This window comes from Dermacentor variabilis, chromosome 10, assembly GCF_050947875.1.
Source record: "Dermacentor variabilis isolate Ectoservices chromosome 10, ASM5094787v1, whole genome shotgun sequence".
In the NCBI taxonomy this organism is placed as follows: domain Eukaryota; kingdom Metazoa; phylum Arthropoda; class Arachnida; order Ixodida; family Ixodidae; genus Dermacentor; species Dermacentor variabilis.
In genome coordinates this window covers 3444364-3470459 of record NC_134577.1, presented here as the reverse complement: position 1 = coordinate 3470459, position 26096 = coordinate 3444364, and the positions used below count along the sequence as shown (strand labels likewise).

Genomic DNA, 26096 nt, shown 5'->3' with positions numbered 1-26096 from the left:
AGTTTTCAAACCCCCGTGACTGCGTGGACCCACCACCGATCCTCGCATCTCGTGGCGCTGCTGTCGCACTTTGCTCGGTCAGCATGGCGCGACAGGGCGACGAAGCACTGTCCGTTGTTTATGTGTTTTGGCGCGTTGTATACATGCGTGTTTTGCTGCAGTCTCGGTGCATTTTTGCGACACTCTGATGCGTTTTAAATGTCGTGTGCGTTTTGAAGAGTGTACGGGCCGTATCATCCAATTTTATTTGGTGACGCGAATGCATATTTATGCTCCGTTCCTGCAGCGATAACTTACTTTGAATGTGCAAGTCTGCTCGCAAGGGAGCAAAGCTTACGTAGGTTTCAACATTGCAATTGTGAATGCGGTGCTCTGATGAAAGAAATAGTGCTAGCTTCATTTTTTTTATTCCGAAATGAAGTGCTGAGAGTGTGTATATACCGTGTGTCCCAGCTAACTTCAGCCAGAGCTTGAAAATATGCGAATGCCGCGTAGCTGGGCACAACCAAGGTAATGTTGTTTGTCGTAGCTTTGAGATATTCAAATTATTATAAATCCGCCTAGTTATGTAACGAGTAGTTAATTCATTATTAATTAATAATTATCCAATAATTGTTAGTGTACTTCTTAATTCACTCATTAATAAACTAGTTCCTCTAGTTATGTCATTCGTTGCCACCACCAAGGTTGAGGCTTCAACTCTCACCAACGACCGTGGGTTCGAGTGCTTTAACTCTAATTTAATTAACTGTGCCTTAACTTCGCCTAATTCACTCTGCTTTGACTGGCGTCGTGAACTGCCTCGATTGGTTCGCTTGGGCTCCCGTGACTTTTTTGGACCATCGTGTGGTCGCGCTAACATCGCCTCATGCGTCCGCATTAATAATTAATTAGTACTAAGCAGCAACAGCTGATTACAACTTCTAATCAGCTACTTACAGCTACTCATCAGCAACAGCTGATTAATATAGAGCGCAGTGGACGGCCGGGGCTGCTGCAACCCTGGACTAAGGACTCCACAGCGCACTCTGGGGCAGCGCGGCAGCATTTTCACAGCTACGTAAAGTTTTTTAATCAATCTCCTAAACGCGAGACTATACAAACATTTAAAGACGCATCAGTGGAAACACTTGCTGAGTACGTAAGTTGCGAAGTCTGAGGACTCAAGTCCCTTCGCCAACGCAGAGCTGCGCCCGCGTAGAGCTACCTGCGGTGCTCCCGCCCTCTGGCGGCAAACCAAGACAAGGGGGCACCCGCGATGTACTGCGCCTACGGAGAGTTTAAAACTGAACCTAGTCTGGTAACGTTGGGAACATAGAGTTTCTCACTATAACACCTAGAGGGTAATCTGGCGCCACCGTCTATGGGAGTTTCTTAAGGGGGCACCGTGCCGTCATGGGAATGACGGTATATGTGTCTGCGAGGCTCGTGTTGGCTGGTGTTGTAAGAAGCTTCGTCTAAAACGTGGATATGGCTATGCAAATAATGCGTTCTCAAAGTAAAATCTTCATAAAATGTTTCTATTCACCCATATTACATCTTTACTCACCCACAATGCATGACCAAGCGAAGAAAAGCAAGAACAGACGACCAACTGTTTCAAAGCGAGCGCAAACCTTGTCGTCTGTCCTCCAACTTTAGCGGCCCGCTGATACTTTTTACGTAACATGTAGTCGTACACACAATAACAAGTTCTCATAGTTAAACAAAACATGTTTTCGCGTAATAATAAAGCTAAAAAAGCTTTTTACGTGCTGTTTTAGTAGAAAATAAATTATTGTGACAGACGGAACGGTACTTGCCAAGCGTGTCTTCAAGGTGTCCTGCCTCTACGAGAACGATGCCAATCCGAAGTCACAATATACCGGCATTCCCATGCATACCACAGTGCAGCAGCGCCAGATTTCCCTCTAGGTAATGTAGTGAGAAACTCTATGGTTGGGAATGCCGGTATATTATGGATTCGGATTGGCATCGTTCTCGTAGAGACAGGACACCTTGAAGACGCTCTTGGCAAATACCGTTCCGTCTGTCACAATGATTCACTTTCAACTAAAACAGCACGCGAAAGGCTGCTTTAGCTTTATTATTACGCGAAAACATGTTTTGTTTAACTATGAAAACTTGTTATTGTGTGTACGGCTACATGTTACGTAAGAAGTACCAGCGGGCCGCTGAAGTTGGAGGACAGACGACAAGGTTCGCGCTCGCTTTGAAACAGTTGGCCGTCTGTTCTTGCTTTGCTTCGCTTGGTCATGCTTCATGGGTGAGTAAAAATGTAATATGCGTGAATGGAAACATTTTATGAAGATTTTAGTTTGAGAACGCGTTAATTGCGTAGCCATATCCACGTTTTAGACGAAGCCTCTTACAACACGAGCCTCGCAGACACATATACCGTCATTCCCATGACGGCACGGTGCCCCCTTGAGAAACTCCCATAGACGGTGGCGCCAAATTACCCTCTAGGTGTTATAGTGAGAAACTCTATGCCTGAGGCATAGAGTTTCATATTAGTATACCTAGAGGGAAATCTGGCGCTGCGATCGTTCAACCATCATGGGAATGATGGGAAATACAGGGTTCGGATTGGCATTCTATTGACTGGCAAACTAGTCTACAAGTATTTTTTGGCAGTTTTGGTTTCGCTCCAAACACAATTGCTATAACCTGCAGTGGGACAGTGCAACGCAAAGCTCTCTGCCTTTGTTATGTTGCTCGAAGCGGCGATACCGCGTTGGGCCAGCGACTGGGACGATGTTTGTGTCAACGTTTATAGCACGACCTACTGGAACTCCAGACCTGCACAGATATCCGGCTTCTATGGGAGCAGCTTGCGCCCGCTTTCGTTCAACCGACGGCCGTAGGTGGTGCTTTTATAACCTGTTCGTCTGCTACGCGGTGGGCGGCTGTGCTGCGTTGTAATTAGTACAGCAGCTGTTGTGTTGTGACGACCTGCTTCTCTAGTTGATGATTTTAGAGCGCAGCTCTTTGGCGTCCGTTCCTGGGTTTCGCGTCGTCGTCGTCGTCGGCGTCGGCCTCGTAACCAGCTCCGCCCCCCTTTCATCCCCCCAGCGCTAGCAGCGACCGACTGATACCGCTGGATGCCGCTGACGCCGCTAGAGAGTCAAGATAACGTGACTGCATAGAACACCGTCGCCGCCATGCAGAAAGAGGAGGAAAGGGTCCCCCCCCCCTGTTCTTGTGTGGCGGATAGCTGGGGTTGACTCACTATCGCCGTCAGCGGCATCAGTCAGTCGCTGCTATCTCTTCCCTCCTCCCTTTATCGTGTTGTCCGCTTGCTGCGCGCGCTTCTGCCCCCATCGTTTGCCGCTGGGTGTACACGCCGCCCCCCTCCGCTTCCGCTTACTGCTGGTTGCTCTCGACGGCGGCGATGAGCCTCCGCTTCGGCGGCGCGAACTGCAGGGTCTTCTCGGCGGCGGCGATGAGCTTCTGCTTCAGCCTCGCTTACTGCTGGTTGCTCTCGACGGCGGCGATGAGCCTCCGCTTCGGCGGCGCGAACGGCAGGGTCTTCTCGGCGGCGGCGCTTAGCCTCTGCTTCCCCCACGGCTGTGACAACCTCGCGAGGCACTTGTATAGATCTCGTCTTTGAGAATCAAGCATTGGTGTACCAAGTCGAACATATATCAGTCTATTTCTCCGACCACAAAGCTTCCTTCATGACTGTCAAGAACTGTTAGTGGAGTCTTTGTTAAAGGAATACGTGTGAAAAATAAAAAAAAAATTATGTGATAGCGCATACATGTGTTGCTCGATTTCTTTGCCTCAATCTATCCAAAAGGTGAAACAGCTTATTTGCTGCGCTCAAATTTCGCATTAGGAAGTAACGTAATCGTCGGTAATTTTTTTCTTTGTTTCTTTCTTTTTCCTCTTTCATTTTTCTACTCTTTGTTTATTTGTTTCCTTCACCCTACGCTTACGAAGGTGACACGCTGCAACCTGTGGCTGTCTTCATTTTCCACATTATGGCTTCGATACTTTTCGAGAAGGCTTCGAGTCGATGCGATTTACATCGGAAATGGGCGCGGTCAACGCAGTGCGGGCGGTTTGGAGTGCTAACTTACGAGATTTTTTTTTGCTAACACAGTGACAGTGATGTCACAAGGCTTTGATCGGTTACTTGGCTCCAAAAGTTGACTGCCCGAACCTAAAAAATGTCGGAGCGTGTAGTCCGCTGCTCTCTAAAATAGCGTTAAATAGCCGCTCCTATTGCCTTTTTCAAGCAGATTATTATAAATCACATTGTGTATAGAGTTCGCAACGTACACAACAGTTTCATTGTACACGTTGTAAAATTCGCTTCTGCGCTCTTTAGAAACTTGAAGCCACCGTAATGTTCGACGACAGAACGATTACCACTCATTTTAACTCTTAAAAGTTTTCCGTGAATGCGTCGCGAGTTCAAAATGTGAATTATGCACACAGCTTCATGCGTTCGTATCTTAAGCACCACCGTTATGCTGCCGCCGTACCACGCAGAAAAGCTAGCTTTACAGTTTGAAAAGTGTTCCGTGACACGATTTTTAAGGCCTGCAGTGCAGCACGTTTTAAAGCACTGGGATCGCTTAATTTTTTGCAAGCTTTCTACTGAGCTAGACATCTAACGACATTAAAAACTCACCTTCCCTTGAAACAGAATCGATCAGCCTATTGCACATATCGGGCGGAGGACTTACTCGTGAATACTTTTACTATACTTTTACCAGATCATCTGCCTTTCACTACGGCACACAGCAGCAAATCCTAATGTCATCTACGACATTAGGCTGTCTGTAATCAACTAAAAAAGGCTAGATTATCCTATGAATTTTTTAAAACAATTTTTCCAGTCTCTTAAGGAGGCTAGGAAAGGGAAATTTATGCTGTCGATCTAGCATTGCAGCGGCCACCTATGCTCGTTGTTTACATTTCTTGCACCGCTCCTCCTCTTCTAGTTTCACTATTAAAACGCAAAGCATTCGCAGATATGTCTTCTTTTGTATATTTGTGAATTTATTCATTTACCGCCAATAGAAGCGCTTTGTGCCTGCCGAAATGGCAAGACAAGCGCTGAACAGAACGCAGAAGCAGACGACAGCGAACAGGTTATAACTAGCGCCACTTTGCTCGTACGTTCTTTCCCTAGCGGATAAAGGGGCGAACTAGACAAGGCGTGCTGGAGGAGGGAGATCTGTGCAGGTCTGGAGTTCAGTAGGTCGTGGTTTATAGATACTTTTTTAGTTCCGGAACTGCGCCTTCCCAGGCGGGCGTGATTTCTTCCTAGGCGCTGAGAGGGCGCTGCGGTCGCGGGTTGCGCGGTGCCGGCGGCAGCATTGACGGCGTGTGCCGGTCGGCTGAACTAAAAGTTGCGGCACAGTTGCGTGTTTTCTGTGCACGATTCTTTTAGCCTGCGTTTGTCTTCACCCCTGTGCGAGAACCTTGACCTTGCAGTGCGCTCGGTTTGTGGGGCTATCGAACAGTGCGGCCGCGGACGGAAGCATTTCGTAACTCTGTCGATACGCTGTGTTTTCTCTGATGTGCTGGGCTTAGCGCAATGCCGACCTGCTACGCACCTGGCTGTACGAGCGGGTACAAAAGCAACACTCAGAAGCGTCACTTTTTTGCACCGCCATCGGATCCGGAACTTCTCAGCAAATGGAAAAGAGCTATTCCCCGCGCGGACAAAGAGCTGAGCAAAACGTGCAGGGTTTGTGACCTTCATTTTGACGAAGCGGACATATCGAAGACGTTTAAGCATATTATCAACGGTGAAGTCGTCGAGATCGACCGGGCGTACTGGGCATTGAAGGTAGGTGCAGTCCCCGTTAACTTTCCCAACCTTCCCAGGTACTTGTCGAGAAAGCAGACTCGGCGGCGGTCTCCAAAAAAGAGAGCTGCGGCATCTACGCACGAAGTGACCACAAACGAAGCACACTTGCCCACGGAGCGACGAGAGGAGCTGACTAACCAAGAGGCGCCTGTTCCCCTGCAGTGCACCGATTTTGCTCAGATTGTCGAGAATAGTGCGACAGTTCGGCTCCCAGCCAACTGGACAACAGCAGTACTCGAAGAAGAACCAGGGCAGCGTCGGCAGATTGTTTTTACGTGGCCGGAATGAAAGCGGGGGCGTACACAATCCTGAAGAGCGTCGTTGTGCGGGACGATATCACCTATGTTGTCCACGCAAACGGGAGGCTGCTCCGACAGTCGTCTTTTGATGTAGAGATTCGTTCTCTGCAAGATCTAGAAGCCCTGCTGCAGATTATACACAACAAACAATTTTGCCTAGGCTGCTCTTGCAGTGATGTTGCCACCAGCAGAGCAGAGGTGAAAGTTGGAAGCACATTGTTCCGCAAGGACTGCTCAGTTTTGACGGACGCAGACAAAGGTGTCTGCAATATGTGCGTCACTTTGATTAAGAGCCTGAAGAAGAAGATATCTACGCCAGCAAGGAGGAAGGTCCCTGTCGCAGCTTGTGTGCTGAGGAAGCGATTGATTCGCGCCACTGCAGCACGTGAGCGCAAAAAGCGGGAAGTGAAGCGGCTCAGCGAGAAGCTGAGGGACACGTTCACAACATCCCTTGACGAGCTTGTGCAAGACCTACCTGAAGTACAGAAGGTCGCCATTCGCACAGCAGTCATGCAGCAGGCAGCAAAATCAGCCCGCGGCCATAGATACACGCCTGACTGGATCATGGTGTGCTTGCTTTTGCGGCTGACAAGTCCAAAGTGCTACAGAACACTATCAGACATGAAGGTCCTTCCCCTCCCTAGTGCAAGTCGCCTTGTGCAGCTACTGAAGGGGCTGCCCTGTGAGTATGGCTTAAACAAATTTGCCCTTGAAAGCATCAAGTTACATATGACTGGGAAGCCAGATCATCATACGTACGGAACCATAATAATTGACGAGGTCAAGCTCAGGGAAACAATGGAATTCAACAGTCTCCTGCAAGTTTGATGGTTTCGTCAACTATGGTGACATCGCCACAGCAGACACCAACAAATTAGCAGACCATGCTCTGGTCATCATGTTTAACCCCATGTTTGAGTCATGGGTTCAGCCTATTGCAAGTTATGCAGCAAAAGGCGCTGCACCAGGATGGGTGTTGGCAAAAATGGTTTTGAACACGGTGCTGGAGTTAAATGAGCATGGTGCTAAAGTGGTAGCAGTGATCAGTGATGGCGCAGGAAACAATAAGTCAATGTGGACACATCTTGGCATCAGTGGCAAACTCGCTGGTGCCCAGTGCAAAATTGCACACCCATGCATTGATGGTGCATTTCTTCATTTTATGTGTGATGTACCGCACATTATCAAGTGTGTCAGAAATCACATGATGAAGCACAAGTACGGGCAGGTAAGTGTACCCATGCTCTAATCAAACCATTTTGTTAATGCTTGGAATACCTGAACTTGCTTACAAGCCTTCCAGTTATCGCATTAATGTGGGCCGTCTGCATTGCAGATTGGGGAGCACCAAGCAAACTACCAGCATTATGAGCGGCTGTTTGAAGCAGAGAAGAAGGCACACATTAAAGTCGTGCCGAAACTGACGGAGTACCATGTGAAGCCACAGAGGCTTCAAACCATGAATGTGCGCCTGGCCATTCAGGTAGGATATTTGTGACGCCATTTTGCCACTATAACCTCTTCTAGAGGCCTTCACCTCTCTTAGGGACTGGTGTCGGCATTTTGATGTTACGAATTGCATGTGCACTGCTGTACAAAATAAATACTGCACATCAGCACATTGCATGTGCATTCATTCGCATGGGACAGGCTACGACTCATTGTGCAGGACTGTGTGTATTTGCAGTTGTTTGAAGTGCTAAAAAATGCTAAAATTCTTTTTCAGCTTTTCAGCCGGAGCGTTGCTATAGGACTTAGGGTTTACCGGCAGCTAAAAGTACCTGGCTTCGCAGACAGCACTGGAACGGAGGAGTTTACATTGCTCATAAATGACCTTTTTGACATACTAAATGCGAAGGTTCCTCCGGCTGGGATAAGGAAAGGATCCCCCAAGATTCAGGTAAGCATACTAAAGTATATATACAAAACGCAGGAAATAAATATGCGAGCCTTGCAGCGGTAAAGCGGAGACCGGTGTTTTGAAGTGCGACTTAGGCTTTGCAGTCTCATTAATTGTTTGTTATTGCCGTTTCTTGTATTGCAGTTTTTGGAGGATTTTCTGGAGATGATGAATCGGACAGAATCAAAGAAGAATGTAAGGATCTTTGCATCTGCTCAAACTGTCGAGTCCATCCGTGTCACACTGATGTCCGTCCTGTCGCTAATTGAATTTCTGCACAGCAAGGGCGTCAACTATATTCTTACGGCGAGCTTGAATCAGGACCCACTTGAGGTAACTAAGTTGAAGTGCTGCTGCATTTAATATTGTTAAGATATGTCTCTTTATTTCTTTTTAGAGATTCTTTGGTCTTTTGAGATCCTTTGGAGGCGATGAAGACCATCCGACGGTGACGAAGTTCAGCCAAATATTTCGGATACTTTCACTATACACACCTGTGAAAATGGCTGTCAAAGGGAATTGTGAGAGAAATAGTGACGGTAGTGACCGCGTCCTCTTAAGTGCAATTGAGAGCCTTGGTGCAAAACGTCAAGACGCACTCCGCCAGAAAAGTGTGCACAAAGAGCATGTGTGGAAGAAACTCATGTCCATTCCATTCACGCAACTGTGCTGTGCTGCTGATGACCATGGCTACAATGCTCCTGCACCAGAAACGACAGCACTATATTACTTGGCTGGCTATGTTGCTTCTAAATTAAGAAAAGCCACACGTTGTGAAAACTGTGCGAAAGAAGCCCTGGGGTCACAGGATTCCCTTCCTCCTGAAGCCGTGCTCGTAATTGAGCGTGCTTTCGCCACGGGAAGCCTTGTATTCCCCTCAAACAAGCTGTTCACCTGTATAAGCTCTGTGGAGCACACGTTCAGGCAAGTGTGCAAGGGGGAAACATTTGGGGACCTTTTCTGGGACGTTTTGGATGCCCTCATTAAGAAAGGTACAAGTATTGTTGGCTGCCCAGAGCATGCTGAGAAGTTCACAGCTGAGCTAATACATTTTTATTTGGTGACCCGCATGCACTTTTTTGCACGACTGAAGTGCCAAGAAAATGACAGTGCGGTTCGTGCACAAAGGGAACGAAAGAAAGCAAAACTTGTCTAGATAGAACCGTGACCGCAAAAGTTTCACCAAGGCAATGTAGCTTGTGAACGCCATTGTTAATAAAGTTCCTCTTTTTCCCATTTTGAAAACAGTAACTGCATGAATCATGCTCATACAATCGCTGTGTACTGCGTGTGCATCGCGATACACATGTATTGAGCAAGCCAATGTTGAATATTTCTTTAAAGTAGAATGAGCGTGGAGAATTTCGGATGGAAGAATACAAGTTAGCACTCGATGGTTGCGAGTTGCGCAGTCGCTGAACTTGAAACGGGCAGCCAGCTCTTGAGGCGCGTAAATTCAGCTACGTGGATCTCGGCGCGTATAATAAAGAAAAGAGTTGTTCCGCACGGCTGTGAGGAAATATCATACGTGCTGCAATAGATTCGCGCGATTGGCATGGGTAGCGAATTCGTGTGCACGCTTGACAGCCACTGATGCGCGAACGTTCATTTAAAACGCTGTTATTCTTGATATTTCCGCCACCGCTCAAAATACCTGGGCGTACACATTACTCCTTGCACAATACGGCCCGTTTCAAATAAATCGCGAACTGGAATAGCCGCAAAAAAATGCCGAGCAACTTCCCGAGAACAGTTATTTCTTCTGCAGTAGACGGCCAGAATTGGTGAGAACCTGAGATGCCGCAGCGGAACGCTGCCTGCTAGCAGACGACGCTCACTCTCCTAGCGCAACCCGTAACCGCAGCGCCACGGTGGCGAGAATCGCGACAGGCCGCTTTTTCTCTATGGGCGAGGCGGAGAGATACGGAACTAAAAAAGTATCTATAAACGTTGGTTTGTGTTGCGGTGTGGCGTCGAAGCCCTGACGAGAAAGCGACGGCATCGTAAGCGTTGAAAGAACATGTTTTGAGCGTTTGGACCTTGGTTTGTTAAGTGTGTTAGGTTAACACGGTAGCGTTACGTGCTTTATGAAACTTCAGAATAGGAAAAAGAAGGCACTAGTGACACAAGACAGTTGTACTTCTAGTGGCTTGACAATCAAATTTTATTGAGAGCTTCATTATGCATTGCTTGTTAATGGGCTCATTGAAATGCTTTAGGACTTTGAGAACACAAACTTGTGGTAGGAAAGGTTGCTGCTCCCTGGCTGTAGTCTAGTGACGCAAAATGGGTAAGTGCAAAGCCACGCCATAACACTTCGGAAGTGGTACGTCAATATAACATATGATGATGAAATACTCGTAGGAGGCCAATAGCGTCCTAGCTAGCACTGCAGCAGATGTGTTTAAATGTACTTGAAGACGTTCAGTAATCGTGACAGCCGACACAGCCTTTCGAAAGAGCGAGAGAGTTCGCAAGTGCCTGTCGTCTGCGAGAAAAGTGTCGCGTTTGCAGCGAGCACGCGTCGTAGCAGACGACACTTGTAGCATTCCGCTCAAGGGCGCAACACTTTCTCACAATACAATATTTTTATTTCCAGAAATACTTGATGAGTATTCTTATGTAAGTACATGCACGGTTGTTATTGCTGTTGCAAAAATAAATTAATAATTATTTTTAGGCGTTAAATCGGTAACAGAATCGCACAAGTGTGCATGCCCTGGTTACAGTGTACTAGAATATGGGCATTGTATTCAGGAAGCGCTCGCCGCTGAGGCGCTTCATGTAGATAGCACGAGATGGCGCTGTAGGAACATTGGAACAGGAACAGTAGCCCCTGCCCTATCGGAGGTTCATGTGAGCAGCGGCCACTTCACAAAAATGAAGGTTAGTGTAGCTCTCCAATTCTTCAGAGAAGCTGCACCAGCCATCCGATTTTTGGTAAAAGAAGGGCTGCTTGACCCATCTGGGGAAACGACAGCATGGTTCATGGATCTGGTGTCAAAGTGGTATGCCTTGATGTCGTCACGCCATCCCACTTTAGCTTTAAGCAACCGAAATATGGACAAATATTATGCCGCTCTGAAAACCTTGCGCCTTGCAGCAGAAACAATTCAAGGAATGAATATGGGCGCCACATCTCAATGGAAACCATCCCAAGCTGGGCTCCTCATTTCCACGACAGTCGTCCTTCGCCTCCAAGAAGTTTTCCTGGGCAATGAACGCTACGAATTTTTCCTAACGAGCAGGCTACTTCAAGACTGCCTCGAAAATCTTTTTTCTGTAGTACGCCTAATGAAGCCAGTGCCAACGGCATATGACTTAAAATGTGCTCTGAGGCTTGTGAGCGTGAGCCAGTTTCTACACACACCGCGAACAACAAACTATGAGCTTGATGATCGAGAGTACCTCGTCGACCTCCTTTCTCAAGCAAAGAAGCAGTGCTCAGAAAATTTGTCCGAAGAAATAGACGACTCTGAGATTTTGTTCATTGAGGAGCTGACGTCAACGGAATGTTGTATTTTATACTACCTTGGTGGCTTCATCCTGAAAAGCATCGTAAAGAACGTATCCTGTTCCCAATGCAAGGATGCCCTCCTTGGAGCAGCAAGCAATGAATATGCCTCTTTGACAGTTCTCAAGGAGTATGTAAGGGATGGACGGAACTTGATCTATCCGAGCAGTGAAGTGATCCGCACTCTAAAGAACTACGAGGAGCACTTCGCGGGTGTTATCGCGTGGTGCACAAACAATATACACACTATGAAGTCCCCGCTGAAATCGCTTACGGAATACCTTGCGAAGGTAGACCGGCCATGCCTGAACACATGCGCAGACCACAGGGAAGCAATAACTAAAATGCTGATAGCCACCTACACAAGACTGCGGCTACGTATCCATTTACGTCAGTACCCAGCCACATGTGCCGGAGGTCACGGAAGCAAAACTTGTGCTGGTGTTAGTTTAACTTAAAGACGCTGTATTAAGTATGGACTTTTCGTATACATGCACATAAGCATGAGAAAAAGTTAAGTGTAGTAATCATAAGCAGCATTACAACTGCAGTGAAGTGTTTTCGTTATCATTTTAAACATCACGTATTTGTGGATCAAGGTATTAAATCATTGTTTTTCCTTGCGCCTAAGCCTTCATGTTTTAATTGCATGGTCTACGCATGACAGTTTGCAGCCATGTAATCCTATGTCACCACGGCGAAGAATATTACTAGTGGACGTAAACATGCCGTGCATCCGTAGTTGAATATGCAGCAGTTCCCTTCCTTCGCGTACTTCGCCTACTTACCGCTCTGTCCATATGTCAGCGCAACGACAGCAAGTGCACGACGGCGAGAAGTTGCCCGCCGTGCTCATCCAACGTTAAAAAAAGAAAGATATCCGATATACCTTCACTAACCTTCACTAGTCGTCTCGATATAGCGAATGCGTCACCAAATCTTTACTCCTAGTTTTCATCTACCCTAGAAAAGGTATAATTATCAAAGGTAAAGGCCCATACAAGCCCCCACTGCCAGCGGGGCCAGCACATTCAAGGCGCGTCACGCAGCCAACGCGCGCACCGCGACCAGCGTATGCAAGAAAATGGCGGCCGCGCTAGCAGACGACGTGGTTGTCCTCACCCTAAACGGAGAGCGGGCGTGCATCGAGGCACCCTAATTGGCTGTACGGAACGTACGGGGCAGTTACAGCGCTGCACGCTGATATTTTGATAATCGTTTTCTGTTGCAATCAAATAGACGTGCAAATGCTCGGCGGATGTTAAGATGCATCCCCCAAACTCACTTCATATAAGAGATGAATTATATGTGCACTCCTAGCGCATCTCAACGCTCATTAGACGGATTCATTAACCTGACAGAAAAGGTTTTGCAGAAACCGAAGTAGTGGCGTAATAAACTTGATTTGATTTGAAAGCCGTTAAATTTGTTTTGAGCCATGCTGCCACGTAACCAGAAATTATACGGACGGAGAAGTCGGCTGGAAATAACGCCGTAGTAAAGGACATTGAATTGATATAAAACAACTGGGATTCCAAGTGCACACAGTTTCTTTTGCGGTTCGCACTCATAAAAAAGCGGCCGCGGCATGCGCGACCCAACGTCAAGCGCTTAGTTAATTCCTCAGGCGCTGTTGTAGAAGACAAGACAAAAAAATATGTACGTACATAACCCAAAGCCAAGGAGCTTCCCTGCTTGGCATTTACCTTCTTTCGCGATAAACATTTGTCCCTCGTTCTGTTTCGCGAGCCCCCTGCAACTACATAAGTTTATTCGTTATTTTTTATTTACATCATGAAGTGTTCCTGAACGTCAGGCTCATGTGCGAGTATGAGACACACCGACATCCTACATTTCTATGGAAGGAATAAGACAGTTAGGAAAGACGCTAAGTAAAAGGCATCTCTGCAAAACTACACAAAGTATGCCAAAACACAGAAAAACAGTGCAAGTACATTCCTACCCAAACAATGGAGACCTACAGCGGAATTAATATGCGCAAATAAATTACTTCATTCATATTTAATTATATTACCAAAATTAGCTTTTTGAATGCACCAGAAAAAGTTGTGCATTCAGATGAAAAAGACAAAGAAGGGTCAGCATACATATATGTTGCACCAGCCTGCTAAGAACAGTATAGCTAACTTTAAAGTGCAATTTCTTTTTTCGTCATGCTTCTCTTCACTGATTAACACTTTTTACGTAAAAGTGCAGCCTTGTTAGGACATAAAAACGCACAAATGCTGATGTGAAATCATCAGCATGTAATTTGCAGCATATATGGCATAGGCAAATTTAAAGCTTCCACTAAAATCATGACATCAACTATGCTGTCGCTGCAAAGCTCCTCTTTGCGGAAGAAGGTTGTAAATATATTCCCTCAAGTTTCTTTAGTGCTCCGAAAAACAACTTGGACGGATACAGCAATCCTCCACTGTCACAAATTTCGTGAATTTTGAGACTGCTACTGACACTAGAGCTCTGCAAAAGAAGAGAGCGGTGGTCCTCACATTTCTTGCGAGCAAAAAATTTCTGCGCGACATAACCTGCCATATATAACGGATGAGGCGGTCACCGCTCCTTTCCTCCACATAAGCCCGGTGCTCTGCCGGAGTATTGTTTAGTGCTCTACCAGCGTAAGATTTCCAGCTTCAACTAACTCGTCAATTGTGACGCAACGTCCCCTTCCTTGTCAGAATTATCAGGTGAGTGAAGTAGCGATACCAAATATCTACTGACCTCTGTGTTCCCTGTTTGCATTGCCTACGCCAAGATATAAAAAGGCAATTCACAACAATCAAAAATTGAGGCGGCGTTGGGTGATCGTTGGATCCGCACGACTATCTCACAAGAAGTTCTCCAACTTTTATTGGCTTAGTCTAGATACAGTGTACTGTAGTCTAGATGTTAATATTTAATTAAAACCCTCTCCTTCCAAGTATTCCAACGGAGCCAAAGTGCTGCACAATGTCACACGGAGCCCATCTGCCGTCGACTGGCTCAAGCCGCAAAGTCCTTTTGCAATGGAAAGCATATTTAACGCCAGCGAACAGGGACAGAAGGGAGAGGACAGCACAATGCGCTAACTTCAACAACTTAATTTTCAGGAAACACCCACCTATTTAACCCATGCACAGTTAAATAGGCGGGTGTTTCCTGACAATCAAGTTAAAGTTAGCGCATTGTGGTGCCGTCTCCCTTCTGTCCTAGTTCGCTGGCGCTAAATATGCTTTCCAAGTCAGGCTACCAACACGCCCAACAAATGGCAATCCTTTTGCATGTGACTCCCAACGAGACAGAAACTCGAGGAATTCCTTCAGAACACTTCAGAGCAAGCACATGGCAAGCACGCTGCAACTGGCCGCAACACCACAGAACGCAACACACGGAGAACGCGTCCGTACAGCTCGTGCGACTGCAGCGCCGCCGCATACATCCGGGACCTGTCTACGTTCCCGGCTTCAAAGCGGTGCGTGGCGCGCTGCGCCGTCTGAACACACTGCCCCTATCTAGTACACTGTACCCTGGTGTGTCCTAGTAGCAAACCATAGTAAACCATGCTTCCATCTCAAAGTCATACAAAGTTTATGTAGCGTGTTGTACATTATATAACATACTAAAGAAATAAAATTAGATTTTACGCCATAATATTTGAGTATAGCTTTGTTTACCGCTCTGCAAGCAAACGCCACTAGTCTAAAGATCGAAGTCAATCCGAAGCCTGTACTTCCCATCATTTCCATGTAGGTTGAGGCAACGCTCATGAGAACCCCCGTAGACACTAGCGCCACATTTTCCTCTAGGGTATTTATTTAGAAACTCTATGTCCTGAGGTAAGCGACTCAGCGCGCTGAGTCGCGCTGCTTATAGAGTTTCCTACAAAAATTACTAGAGGGAACTCTGGCGCTGCAGTCGTTGTCCTACCATGGGAATGATGGGAAGTACATGGATTTGTCTGATTTTCGTGCTTGTGGATTCAGACGTTCTTGTGGCTTTGTATATTACGCTATATAAATCTTATTGTCGTATATTTCGGCGCAATCTATATACTTCGAAGTGCAGAAGACGCCGGAAACGCGTACAATTGCTATTACTTGCAACGATTGAGCTTGTCCAGGTGGCCAAATCGAAACGCGCCAAGCGTCTCCAGGCACTGCCATGCCCGCGATAAATTCATAAGGGCGTTTCATTCGCTTGTCGATACATGCGTCCGTGGCCTAATGGTTTCAATATCAGGCTTCTGTGCTAGAGTCCCTGTGTTCAAATCCTACCGTCGGGCAGTTTTAATGATGTTTATTGAATTATTTATTGCGCAATATACTGTTGAAAATGACGAGTTTACGAAGTCACAACGCCGTTTGAAGCCAAAAGAACGAAGTTTAGGCAAATCCATGTACTTCCCATAATTCCCATGCTGGGACAACCGCTCCCATCATAGAGTTTCTCACTATAACACCTAGAGGGTAATCTGGCGCCACCGTCTATGGGAGTTTCTTGAGGGGGCACCGTGCCGTCATGGGAATGACGGTATATGTGTCTGCGAGGCTCGTGTTGGCTGGTGTTGTAAGAGGCTTCGTCTAAAACGTGGATATGGCTACGCAAATAACGCGTTCTGAAAGTAAAATCTTCATAAAATGTTTCCATTCACGCATATTACATCTTTACTCACCCACGATGCATGACCAAGCGAAGAAAAGCAAGAACAGACGACCAACTGTTTCAAAGCGAGCGCGAACCTTGTCGTCTGTCCTCCAACTTTAGCGGCCCGCTGATACTTTTTACGTAACATGTAGTCGTACACACAATAACAAGTTCTCATAGTTAAACAAAACATGTTTTCGCGTAATAATAAAGCTAAAACAGCTTTTCACGTGCTGTTCTCGTAGAAAATGAATCATTGTGACAGACGGAACGGTACTTGCCAAGCGCGTCTTCAAGGTGTCCTGTCTCTACGAGAACGATGCCAATCCGAATCCACAATATACCGGCATTCCCATGCATACCACAGCGCATCAGCGCCAGATTTCCCTCTAGGTAATGTAGTGAGAAACTCTATGGCTCCCATTGCAGCTCCCGTAGACACTAGCGCCAGAGTTCCCTCTAGTAATTCTTGTAGGAAACTCTATGGCGCTGCTATCATGCTGATAATGCGCATGCCGTCGTTACTGGAAAGTACCGGGCTCGCAGCGTTAAAGAAAGGAAATGCATCAGAGCAGATGACGTAAATCGTTGTGTGCAGAAGGGGCACTCCAAAGGGTGTAAACTGTTCTTAGAGTGTAGCGCCCCAATCTTCCAAACACCTCTTAATAATCTCGATTGCGAACATGTTTACTTTTCCACTGCTCTCGCTGAACTCAAGGGCTTCAAGGAGGCCAGTGGTGCTTTCTTGAAGGTTCCTTGAAGTGGTGCCTCCAGTGGTTATAGTATGTTTGAGCAGCGCCATCTGGCGTAACTTATGTAAGTTTAATGCGGTTTCGTTGTTTATTTTCGGACCACTGTGGAAGGTACACTTTCCATTCTCTAAAGCTGGTTCTTTGTTTTATGAGTTGATTTCGAGAGTGTGCAATGCCTGGCGTGGATTTGGACACCACCTATTGCACCAGCCAAAAACACGCCAGATTAACTTGACTTTATGGTTTCCAAAATTGCTTCCGCCACATGCAGCCAGCAAAAGCATGACCTTGGAGATTTGCATTTGTTACTGTAGAAAATTGTTTCTGGCTAGATTTTTAGAGTAAACCTAAAAAGACAGTTTTTTTTTTGAGCGTGGATGTGGAGACAGACAATACTTACTACGAAGGCCGCAACCGTAAAATTTTTTGAACGCCGGAACGCCTGCTAGGTGGTAGCCACCAAAACCTGAATTCAAATAAGACGCTTGTGTGATGTTATCCATAATGGGGCGGCTAGATTAGCATCCAGAGGTTTATGTCACGTGACTTCTCAGTAAGTCCACGCAAGGCGGTCTGCGCTGTATGCAATTTTTGTTCAGCTTTTTACCAGTTGTAAGCTTCATGTAGTGACGAAACACCGCAGGAAATGGCCTTAAGGAAAGTCAAGGGTAATATAGAACGAATGTTCGACAAGAATTTGACAGACCTCGTCCGCGGTATTAGAAACAACAAGGAGAACGAGGTAAGAGCACGGAAAACTCCACTCCCCCCTTTCTTTTTTATTTTCTTGCGGTAATGGGAGGCCTAGTCCATATTTCGGGGCGTGAAGTTGCAGACGTTGCTGATAAGTTAGCTGCAAAACTGGACTGGCCTCTGGCTGGCTGTTTACTGCTTTCTCGATATCAGGCTTTCCACATTGTATGATGCACCGTAACGGGGTTGGCTGTACAGTCACCCTCGCAACAAAAAAAGCTGCGATGTCGTGGTCGAGGGGAGTTTATTTGCACTTTTAAGTCCAGCGGTGATCTGCGTGACAGGCTGTTCGTGTTCCGAGATGGTTGACGGGGAATCGGGCGATCATTCCGCATGGATTGTCGCGTGGAGACTTCATATGCTCTCGCTAAGCGTACGACACGAGTAAGCATCTTCCGTGCTTTCCGGTGTCAGCTGACACCCTTAAACTGTGCCATATTTTCTCACTGTGGCGAAGTGGTTTAGCGATATCGTCTGGTGCACTTACTTTTTAAATATTTAAATTCTCCCAATTCATAGGGGCGACAGAAAGTAGTGTAACGATATTTGTTGTCAGTATTAGTTCGTTAATTAGACCACGAAATGCGATTGTGGTTTCTTTAAAATACGTAAATATCAAACCATTCTTTTTCTCTGATCTGTGTGCTGGCTACCTTTTGTTTTTTCAGACAAAATACATCGCACAATGCATCGACGAAATCAAGGAAGAGCTCCGACAGGAAAACATGTCTGTGAAGGCGAACGCTGTTGCAAAGCTTGCTTATGTGAGGAAATCTATTTCTTTATGTGACAATTCTGCTTTGAAGACTGGGCATGTCCTTGTCATATCTTCAGTAAACTAGACCAACTCTACTAGTTATCTATGTCGGAACACAAAGACACCATAGGCAAAAAGTGAAGTGGCTTGTTTGTTGTCATGGGTTAGTCCATTAGTTTGGGCACTTGTAAGTTTCCTAAAAGGATGTGCAACATGCTGTTGCACAGTTTCACATTATGGTCTGTGTGTAAAGGTTTATTCACAATGGTGATAGCTGCTTTTCTGTTTTAATTTGATGCAATGAATTATATTAGTTTTGTGCCACCTGTATTACGTTTGAATGCATTGGTTATGTTTAAAAGTTGTATTGGAATGCATGTTTGTGATCTTGACTATTGTGCGTGATATTGTATATCTTAATTGGTGCTGTGGGCCTACATCATACTTAGCTGTGTTGCGTACTCCAGGGTAGCGTACCGTACTGCTGCCGAGAAGTAGCGCCGCCTGCCTATCGAAGCTCGACCGACATTACTTATTGGGTAGCGTGGCGTTGTCGGCGGGCTGCAGGCATCCGGTAGATCATGGCGACCAAGCAGGGGCGAGACGATTTGCTAGTGCGAAACTTGCACTGTTTATTCAAAGGTAGTTGAAAGAAAATAAGAAAAGCATGAAGTATGAAGTATCAAGTCTGAAGTCTCTCAAAAGTACATTTCGGAGCCCCTTAAATAGCTCTCTACAAGTGTGAGCGGGATCTTGCTTCCATCGATGACACATGACAGGCACGGAGAGAGGGCCCCCGTGGGCTCCGGCTCAGGGGGTAGGGTGAATGACCTCTCCGGCGCCGTGGGGTCCGGCCAAGAGAAGGTGAAGGGGATGAGGTAAGCACACACGATGCCACGACCATGAGAGGAGGGGAAGAGGTCGCTCGTGGGCTCCGGCTCAGGGGTAGGGTGAGTGACCTCTCCGCCACGTGGTGTCAGACGCCAACCCTAACAGCTGTTAGCTAATGGATATGCAGCAGTGTAATTGGACACCTTCATGTATTAAGAATGTTTAAATTGTTTTTAAATGCTTGTATTTATGCTAGTAGCACTCATTCTACATTTGTACAATAGTTCTTATACAAAAACTTGACTGAGCACAGAGTTAACATGCCCACTTGATACTACATATAGTCATGCTGCAATAGTGTGCTTACAAACTGCAGGATAAGGTATTGTTTTATAAGGGGATACTAAAAAAATTTTATGGATTGTCTGATTACTTTAGAAAAATTGAATTGACTGTCTCTGCACCATATTTTGCAGTTTTAGCATCAGCAATTTAAATATATAAGGTTGAAGAAAAGGCCATTTTTATCTCCCATTCTCCGAATCATCCTGTGCTGCCTCGCAATCATATCGTGGTTTTGGCATGTGAAATATTGTCACGTGGTAGTGACAGTTGAGGACACAGCAACAAAACTGTCAATGACGAAACTAACTATACTGGGCGAACCTGTGCCCAGAATAAATGCTACGCTCAATGCTCAACGAAAACGGCGAACACAGTCGGCGATCGTCGAAAATCTGATCAGCGGGTCAGGCGCTTCGCCTTTTATACATCAGTCGAATGTTCCAGAGTAATCCCTGGGACTCATGTGTCTTCCACAAAGTTCTACACTATTCGCAGCACGCATACGTGCAGTCAGATTACACAAGGTTCAGTGAGACATCCCATGGAACCATCGATAACATTCCAGAAACTTCCGATACATGTAGGCACGTCCGGCGCTGTGCAATATCATTTGTTAGGCGGTGAAACATGGTCGCCCGATAAAGATAAGCAAGTACACGTTTCAATATACAGCCATGTCACTCTTTTTGTTTATGAGAACACTATTGTGCTTTTGAAAAAACTGAAGGAATACTGAAGCAAGGTTAATTACAGAATTTGCACAGTTAGCCTGCACAAGTCAGGAATTTGAGAATGGTTGCAATCATATGTGAAACCGGTCTGCATGCGATGGTGCTGAGCATTTGTGGTGCTCATCTGCATTTCATTCAAAGTGTTGTGAATCTGCAGGCATACAGTGGCACGAAACCAGTCTACGGCCAAATCCAATTTGTTTATAATGCTTTGCTGTAAATAAAATTCTATAGATCAGTTCTATGTGTTCACCATAGATACACCTCTTTAATTCATCCGTGCGTCAAGGTCTCAAAAATTGCATGTGTACTTCAAACACTTAAGTCTTTAATTACCAGGCCTATTGCCAGTGATTGACAATGTCAACTGCAATTTGCTGCATGTGAAAATGTTCAGCATTCACAAAGCATTGTGTATTAATTGAATTCTGGTGTTTTACATGCCAAAACTATGATTTGTTTATGAGACACGAGGTAGTGGGGTACTCCAGATTAATTTGGATCACCAAGGCACCTTTAACGTGCCCCCAATGCACAGGACACGGGAATTTTTGCATTTTGCCCGCATCGCAATGTGCCCATGATGGTTGGGATGTGGAACAACATAATCACGAAGCCACCGCAGCAGGTTCCATATAATCAGGCCAAGAATCAGGCTTTCATAGTTGGGATTAATTTTCTCTTTATGGCAATATTGCGATTTTTTACGTGACTGGGGGAACGGAAGTTTGTGTGTAATGGCAAAAAGGGACATGAGCTTTGCCTCATGGGATGAGAAAGTGTTTGCATTATTCTAATCATGACAGACCAACATAGGAAAATTCTTTGGTAGTATGCAGCCTGTTAGTAGTCCCCTTTCCCACTAAATCTTCCCAATCCAGGTCAAATGTCTCACCCTCACCCTGCGAAATAAATTTCCAGCTACACCACTGCTGCTACAGGACAGCATTGGACCATCTCATTTATGAAATGGACATCAGTTATCTGTGGCACGCTGGTGCCTTGTATATGCTGTGGAAAGATGGGTAGACAGTACACCACCGACTGCTCACACTGCTGTTTTTTCATTAGTGATGGGGGGCAGTAAGTGTATTAGGTAATGGTTGAGGTCATGTCAAACATGTTCCCATGGATGTGCTCAAAGGGCTTGTACATTCTTATACGAGGAAGTATTAGGTATTCTGTTTAGGCATTTTACTAGTGCGCTCACCATGATGTCTCTCTGGCTATGGCATTGCACTCAGGAGCATTCTCCGAAAGCCAATATCAGGCCACGTATACCATGCCTTTGGTGCTTGTAAGGAATCCCAGATCGTAATAGTTAATCTGGCATCATTCACTATGCTGTTTCTCGGATGTTGCACCTCACAATTTGTTTAATTTTGCTTATATTAGTGTCTGAAGCCACTGTAGGCTAGTCTGTGACATTTCTTGATGCAGTCCTTGAACCTGAAGGAATTTTATGCTTTTCTTTTCAGCTTCAAATGTTAGGATATGACATCAGCTGGGCAGCCTTCAACATTATTGAAGTTATGAGCTCTACAAAGTTCACATATAAGGTAAGCAGTGGCACTTCTGTTTCTTTAGGCAGTGGCCTTTATTAGCACAATGTGCATGACCATTTCTTTGCTTACATTATCACAGTCTTTTATGCCAGTCAGGGAAACACACATCTCTAAAGGGTAGTGCTTGTTATCAGATGTCATTCATTTCCATTGGACCAAGTAAGAAATGAGATCCTCGTGTAGGGAAGGAAGTGCATCTTTCCTTGAATGGCAGCTTAAGGGGGCAGTCCTACTCCGGCAGCGCGCGCTGCGCATTTTAGTCATTGTTTGCGGGCACACTGTGCTTTCTGTGCTCACAGGATTGATGTAAATTATATTGAATTAGAAAGCTTACTTTCTGTGCTTTCCAATGACATGTATTATCGCCTAGCCTGAAGTGTTACCTGGCAGCACTAAAAACAGTGTGAGCAAAAAACAGCCTTTCTGCTGTACTAGCCTCCGTTGTACTGCATTTCTGGCAAGACTGTTCAACAACCCAAAATGAAAATTTGTGTGTTTAAAGGCCCCCTGAAACGGTTCAGTCAAATTTTGTAGACGCGTAGGGTACAGCTAAAGTTAAGCACCACAATTTGTGTAAAGCGTTTCATATTAAGAGAGTTACGGACGATTACAAGTTACCCTCCTCCGTAGATGCATTTTCTCCCCAACTTGTTCACGGAGTGATCGGGGCTAAGCTCCGTCTTCACTGGTTCTGCGCCATGATGGCACGTCGTGTCGTCTACTTTCGGTTCTCTAGGAGTGAGCGCGTGAAGCCTCTTCAACCTCTTCGCCAGCTGCTTGGCAGTCGACCCCAAGCAAGATCTATCGAAGCAGCATGCGTTGTGAGCATTCTGTCGCAGCGCCGAAAATGTCTGGTATTCCGGTAACCACAGGCGAGCTGAGCGTTTCGACGGAATGGAGGAGGCATAAACTCAAACTGATGAAGGAACGTTAGCATAGACTTACATGATCGGCCTGATCGGTTTACATGGTCCAGCCACCTGGTGGCGCAGAGCTTAACCAGCCAAAGAGCTAATATTGCTCCAACTAAGTGTAAAACATTTTAAATGTTTACAAAAACATGTTATTGATTGCGATCCTGCGAAATATTTACACCAGCCGTAAAGAAGAATACACTTCGTTACTGCTACCGTGTTTGGTTGAGCACTGTGCCACCAGGTGGCTGCACTGTGCAGACCATCCACATTTGCGCTTCTGCTCGTACTGTGAAACGGCATGGTCACACAGCCAGGCCCTGTCCCCTTGCGCTTGCGTTTCCAAATACAGGACTTGCGAAGCGATATTGTGGTAGCAATCCTCTGGTGTAATCCTCTGGCCGCAAACGCGGAAATTCTGGTGCTGATCGGATAGCAACAGTCTAATGTGCTGGAGCCACTCCGCTCGTTGGCTGCCTTGCAGAGGGACACGATGTCGTAGCTTGACATATTGCCAGTCGCTACATTTGCAGCCCACAACGCAACAAAGTCGAATTATGGTGCTCGCAAAAAGACAGACTGACACTGACCATGGAGCTCTTGTCAAAACGAAGCAGGTTGTAACACAAGCAGATGACACTTGCTGTGTGCCGGAAGTGCTTAAGTGTACTGAGAAATTGTTCTTGTGCATTCTCTTTCTGTTATTTTCTTTTTATAGAAACAAATTCACTCCCATTCAAACTACATGTATTACGAACAACATTTGTTCACCATAAAGTTGGAAAAATTATCAATGACGTGCCCTGGACAGCTAATCAGATTGCTCGCCCTACTGACGTTGTGGGGAGCACACGCGCCCGTCATCCCCCGCGTCGTTTCGGTCGCGTCAAGAGCCGGCATAGACATGAAGTTCACGAGGGTTGCAATGTGGGCTTGTTGGTAATGCATCTTCAAGGGGAGTATGGTAGCGCGATTAAAAGACGGGACAAGAGAAGACACAAAGGGACACACACAGCGCTGTGTCTGTCCCTTTGTGTCTTCTCTTGTCCCGTCTTTGAATCGCGCTACCATACTCCCCTTGATGACCGGCATAGACACAGGAGTGGTGCACTACACCCTCCCGCTTCTCCCTCGCTCTCATGACATGTGCGCACCCTTCCTCCCTGACTCGCGGGAAGGTAGCTGACGGGCGAGGAGGGCATTCCCCTCGCAAAGGTAAAAAGGTACAAAACAGCGCCACCTAGGGAGACCCTCTCTCTCTGACGCCGGGCCCCTAACCTGCCGGATTGGAGTACCTGCCGCAACCTGTGAGTGACCTTGTTTGCTTGACTATTTTGGGCAACGAGGCGAGCCTATTATTACTTCTTACGGAGAGGACTTTCCTCTGTCAGTGTTCTTTATTGCTTGTAGCAATAAACGTTACAGTTGATGCCGCTGGTTGCCCTATTTGTTCGAACCCGATGTAGCCTCGATTCCCATGCTACAGGTTGGGGAGTACCACGGAGCGACTGTGTGGGGCTAGATCCGGAGCTCGCCTTCAGCCCTAGCCGCACGCAGAGTGGAACCCCCACAACGTCAATTGTGTGAATGACGTCAAATGGGCAGGGGCAGCTAAAAATTCAGCCGAGCAGTGTGCTGCGATTGGCAGCGATGTACAATCTTAAAACCTTATAATAAATTGCACGCTTTACTCGGAGCACTTGGATGCATCAATTAATCATCAGAAGGACCTACTCTAATGATGTAGTATGTTTGTAGAAAATCGTCAAAATGGTTTCAGGGTCCCTTTAAATTAAAGGTCATACAAGGTTTCTATGAAGAGATATAGGCCCTAATAAAAATGGGCTATACAATGAAAGTTTATAAATGAACATCCTTTTCTCTTTTCAATGCAGAACAATATTTAGTGGTTTTCTAGGTTACAGTGCACTTACCTATGCAAAGTTATTTTGTGTTCTGATGAACAGTTCATGAGTTATTATTACTTCAAATGAGCAATTTATGGCTATACCGAAGAAGAGGCAGAACTATTCAAGCTGAAACTCTGCAAACTCTGAAAAGCACGAACGGCACGAGAAAGGCAGACCACACATGCACAATTTACGCTACGTACACTGGTGACTTTTATAAAGCAATTACTTTTGGCAAATGATCTATTTATGCAATTCTTGCTTGTGTACAGCGTGTGATCTTATTCCAAAGGACAGTGTAAGGACTTGCCATGGGACGCTTGTGTCCTGGGGAGGTAGAGAAACTGTCCTTCGTGAAAGCAATGAAAACAGCTGTCGGCAAAACTTGTAAAACATCTGAGGGCTGTGCGCAAGACTATGCGCGAGGGCTTGCGATGGTCATTGTAATCATAAAGCTTGCACAATGAGCGCTAACACAGGTGAGCGTGTGTACATTTACTAAAGTGATCTGTCTGTGCTACAGCTTGTTATACCATTTCGCTGTACAGAGGCTCTGAAACTCGAATGATGTGACCTCCAATACCGCGGGCCCTCTAGTGGTTATACCCATGGCAGCACAGCACATGCACCGGAAGTGTGTGTGATTTCTATCTCAATAAAACAGCCTAATCACAAGTACTATTTTGTAGAAGTGCGCGAGTAGTAACTTTTGACACCAATCGAAAACTGCCAATGACAAATCGAATCGTATATAGATTGTATTCAATTCGACAACTGAATCAAATAGGCAATTATTATATACTGCGCTATCCACATTTTGAATACCCATACTATTATTTCATTTCCGGAAAACATCTCTAGAGTACACCTGCAACCTTCAAATTTGTAGCTGCTGTCTTGTTCTAAGACTGCAATATATTTGGGTAAACAACCAAATAAGTGGACATCAGCAGTTGACAGATGGCAAGCGTTGAAGGAAACCTATATAATAAACATTTATTTTTTGTGTGCACATACGCATATTCATCATATCATTGAGTGACACTTATCAGTTCAGTCATAATGCCTTCTTTTTCTCCTGTTTTTAGCTGCAGAGAATACAGTGACACTCAAGCAGTATTCTTTGGGTTGCATTCCTTCCATCACATGTTCGTTTGTCGAATTCTTCATGAATCTGACAAGCAAGTTTCTTAGGCTGTTGGTGCACATGAAACGTGGATGATTTCTGTGTAATATAATGCGGGACGCATATTTGTGCTGAGTGGTACACAAGCACAAATGCATCATATGGGCATTGATATAGAGACTCGTGTGAAAGAACGCAACTGCGATTGTTTTGAGTGTTTGTCTG

At 45.8% G+C, this 26096-nt stretch overlaps 1 protein-coding gene across 6 annotated transcripts in view; it reads left to right on the top strand.

Annotated features, from left to right (window-relative positions):
• The first annotated feature begins 17469 nt into the window (after positions 1-17469).
• The window catches only part of g (adaptor-related protein complex 3, delta 1 subunit-like garnet), a 285419-nt gene continuing 276792 nt past the window's right edge, over positions 17470-26096 (top strand). For 5 of the 6 annotated variants that reach the window (XM_075671312.1, XM_075671311.1, XM_075671310.1 and 2 more), the window contains exons 1-3: positions 17470-17681; positions 18361-18456; positions 21835-21915. In XM_075671312.1, coding sequence (XP_075527427.1) covers positions 17586-17681; positions 18361-18456; positions 21835-21915 — 273 coding nt within the window. In that variant the 5' untranslated portion in view covers positions 17470-17585. Of the gene's footprint in view, positions 17682-17937; positions 18077-18360; positions 18457-21834; positions 21916-26096 lie in introns of those variants that run through there. The other variant, XM_075671313.1, reaches the window with a different exon arrangement.